Source organism: Melanaphis sacchari, unplaced genomic scaffold (genome assembly GCF_002803265.2).
Source record: "Melanaphis sacchari strain LSU unplaced genomic scaffold, SCAv2.0 Contig393_pilon_pilon, whole genome shotgun sequence".
In the NCBI taxonomy this organism is placed as follows: Eukaryota; Metazoa; Arthropoda; class Insecta; order Hemiptera; family Aphididae; genus Melanaphis; species Melanaphis sacchari.
The window spans coordinates 141,240-145,337 of NW_020271249.1; the positions used below are offsets into that span (position 1 = coordinate 141,240).

General features: G+C 31.2%; 1 protein-coding gene across 1 annotated transcript; it reads left to right on the top strand.

The window, feature by feature from the left end:
- Positions 1-1,214: 1,214 nt before the first annotated feature.
- LOC112597171 lies at positions 1,215-2,941 on the top strand. The gene is made up of 3 exons (XM_025343109.1): positions 1,215-2,303; positions 2,404-2,642; positions 2,707-2,941. The coding sequence occupies exons 1-3, from the start codon at positions 1,305-1,307 to the stop codon at positions 2,939-2,941; spliced, it is 1,473 nt and encodes a 490-aa protein (XP_025198894.1). The 5' UTR covers positions 1,215-1,304.
- Positions 2,942-4,098: the final 1,157 nt, after the last annotated feature.

Sequence of the window (4,098 nt, forward strand, 5' to 3'; positions counted from 1 at the left end):
AGAATTTCCGGACTATTGGTTTTATGGTGCGGAGAAACCATCATCGGCGAAAAGGATATCATTATTATTGAGATACCGACCGCGACGATAATCATAATATTATACATACTTATTAGCTGTCACCTTTTGGTGATCGTGTAACGTAATGATAAGCAACAGACGTTCGGAGAATTGACGCAATTCATAAAATGTAACGCATAGGTTTTTTTTTTTTTTTTTATACTAAAAATTTAATTGGAACGCGTCCGTTTCGCAATTAATTTGACTTGACATAACGCCGGAAACGAAACGCTAAAACTAATCGTGTGACGATGTCTGTTTTATACTTGTACAGCGATGATTATAATTCATAATATTATGCGACTCGTATGTCAAAGATGCCGCAACTACAGGGAACTCGAACAATGCGGATAACCGGGTATAGGATCCGAATACCATATTAATTCTGCACCGGTGTGCGTATTATATTGTAATATAATAATATTATGGAAACTTGTAATTGTATCGTTTTCTCTTATCGCGAATTTATACGAGTAAACATTAAATCACAATAAAAGTTCAGCTCCGGGAGCTTGACTCAAAAGGTGGTTTTCTATGAATATCTATTGAAAAACATATTTTTTTAAGTAAGACTACAGTAAACAATGTACGGAAAATGAATAATCTATTTTCAAATAACACGTGATTGTTGACAATAATAATTCAATATAACTTTACTTAAATCGATTACCAACCAATAAATTTTTTTTTATTTTTAAACTTCTAGACACGAGTAGATAGATCCAGTAAACTTTTCTAAAAATAATTACCGTTTACGGATTTGTTCGTGCAGCATTGTTTTCTCGGGAGTACCTGTTCGCTATTTTGTAAGTCGTGAATCGACTGCGCTAAACAACTATACATATTAGTTACATGTTTATCGAAGGTGTCGGGTTATGTGTTCGAAAATGATATGTTCGAATGAAATGTGTTCGAATAAAAAATGTTCGAAAAAGCATATGTTCGAATTAATTTTTGTTCGAATAAATTTGTGTTCGAAAACTTTATAATGATTATATTGATATAGATATAGAGATATATATAGTATATTAATAGCCGTATATTCCGACTATTAGACCGGTAACTAATGATAGACGGTTAGACGATAGACGTATATTATAACATTAATATGATATCTAATATAGAGCAATAACTTAAATCTACTTGTTATCGTAATATTTTTGTGTAACATACGAACTGTAATTCACCCACTACTGCAGTATATTTCCGATTTTCAGACCGTTATAACGAAATAGTGAACGAATATGTCGATGTGTATTATAAAATTAATATCTACTATACATAAGAAAAATATGTTATTAGTGAATGAATATGAATTCATGTTTAATAAGAATAATTTTCGTAAACGTGATAATGAAAATGTGTACTATTGGATCTGTGTCAAAAAATGTGGTGCTACATTTCGAACAATTATTAAAAACAATGAACATATTAAAGACGAATCGTGTATATTAATGAATCATTCACACGCACCAAATCCAATTCAAAATGAATGTAAAATAATTAAAAATAAAATAAAAACTGCTGCATTGCAATCTCAAGATAATCCACACAAAATTTACCAAGAACAAATAATTGGAGTTCCTTCTGTTGTATCTTCACAAATTAGTAAAAATGCATCAAAACAACTTATTAAAAGACAGAGAAAAGGTAAATTAACCGAACCTTCTTGTGTTGAAAATTATAACCCTCCTCCTGAATTAAGAAAAACAATTTCTGGTCAAGATTTTTTAATCAAGGAAATTTATGATGAAAAAAATAGAATCATTATTTTTACAACAGTTCAAAATTGTTCATATTTAAGAGAATCAGAATTTTGGCTTGCAGACGGAACATATAAGTCTTGTCCTAATTTATTTAAACAATTGTATACAATTCATGGATCTATTAATAGAGGAAAAGATCAGATATGTTTACCTTTAGTGTTTGCCCTTATGACAAATCAAACGGAAAATTCATATAAAGTAATGTTTACAGCACTAAATAATTTTGCTATTGAACATAATATTAATTTTAAGGATAATACAGATCTTGAAATTATAACTGATTTTGAAATTGCTGCTATCAATGCCATCAATGATGTTTTTCCATTTTCAATGCATTCTGCGTGTTTTTTTCATTTTTCGCAAAATATTTATCGTCACATACAAAAGGAAGGATTAACGACCAAGTATATTGACGATCAAAACTTCAACTTACTTTGTCGACATTTACCAGCATTGGCTTTCCTTCCAGTTTCTAAAGTACGTATAAACCACAAAAATGAATAAACGCAAATAATACATTTTTGCATAATTAACTAATAAAAAATAAATATGTGTTTAATGTTTATTATTGATTCAGGTCAACGAAAGTTGGAAACAGCTTAAAACTGAATTTTCAAATGATGAAAGGGAACAAAAATTATTAGACTATTTTGAAACAACGTATGTTACTGGTAGATCAGTGAGACTCCGTGGACGAAATCCACAAGTAAAACCTCCGTTATATCCACCAGAATTATGGTCAGTAGCTCAACGAGTTGAATGTAATTTGCCGCGCACTACTAATATCACTGAATCATGGCATAGTCGTTTAAATAGGTAATATATTGATGTAGCATATAAATTGAATATTTTATAAATTTATAATGAAATATTGTACTAGGTTGATATCGAAACATCCAGGTGCATATAAATTTATAATACTTCTTCAAAAAATTCAGAACGAGAACGAAAGCTTAATTGAACAATTTATTCAAGGCAGAATTGCAAAAAAGATCCCGAAAGTATCCCGAAAACAACATGAAGAAAGAATTAAAAATCTTGTTTTAAGATTTAAAGATAGTGATCAAAATAGCATTGAGTTTTTAAGAGGCATTGCATATAATTTAAACTTTTAACTTGACGATATATTACACATTTATACAAATATTTTTTTTACTTTTAAATAATTTTTATAAATACCTATTTTTTTTACTTTTAAATAATTTATATAAATATTTTTTTTTAACAATGAATTATACTATTTTCGAACAAAAACTTATTCGAACAAAAATTAATTCGAACATATATTTTATCGAACACTTTTCATTCGAACACATTTAATTCGAACATAACATTTTCGAACACATAACCCCTCGTCTTTATCGAATGCAAGATGCCGTGCCATTAGATTTCCCAAGATCGAAATAATAAATACAAACGTCATCTCATAAAAAATAACTATACGTTATTCGCTCAAATAACTACACAAGACGTACCTACCTACCTATCTATATATATTTTTATATATATGATGCCGATTACCGCGCGCGGGGACTTATTGCGACGGTACACGCGCTACACTATTATATTTGCCCGGAGAACGAAGTGACAGTTCAATTAACCACAGCTGCCTCCGAGACATCGCATACAATATAATATTATTATTATACCTATAGGACGCGTGTGCCTCTCGACCGGGACGATTGCAGCTGAACCGACTTGCATGCGTCGCGTTGTCGTCTATTGTCCTCGCAGCCTCATCATTTGTTTCCGCCACCGCGTGTTTGGACCGGCGCGCGTTGGTCGAGCGTAGAATAAATATTTGGTTTTGCGTAAGTGCACTCAATATTGTACTTACGTACTACGTAGGTATACAATGTGCGGACACATATCATTATACTTTATAATTAATAAACGCGCGCACGCTGTCGATAAATATGAGAGAAAAGCGTCCAGTGGGGCCCGCGGCGAGTGCAAAGTCGATTTCCAATAATAATAATAATAATAATAATAATAATAATAAATTGAGTATGGACCGTGTGCTGTTGCTGTACTATAACACGGATGGTATATTATACATCGAGACGGTTTGCGAACGAAACTGAAAGTTTTCGCCGACCGACGGATTTAATAATTTCTCTATCAGCAAACTAACAGTTCACATAATATTATTATGATATATATTTGAAAAGCCAATCTTATACATAAAGTACAGACTACAAGGTGATATTGCGTTAGGTCACGTATATAGGTGTTTATCCAATACAATATTGTAATATCATGTCCTGCTCTT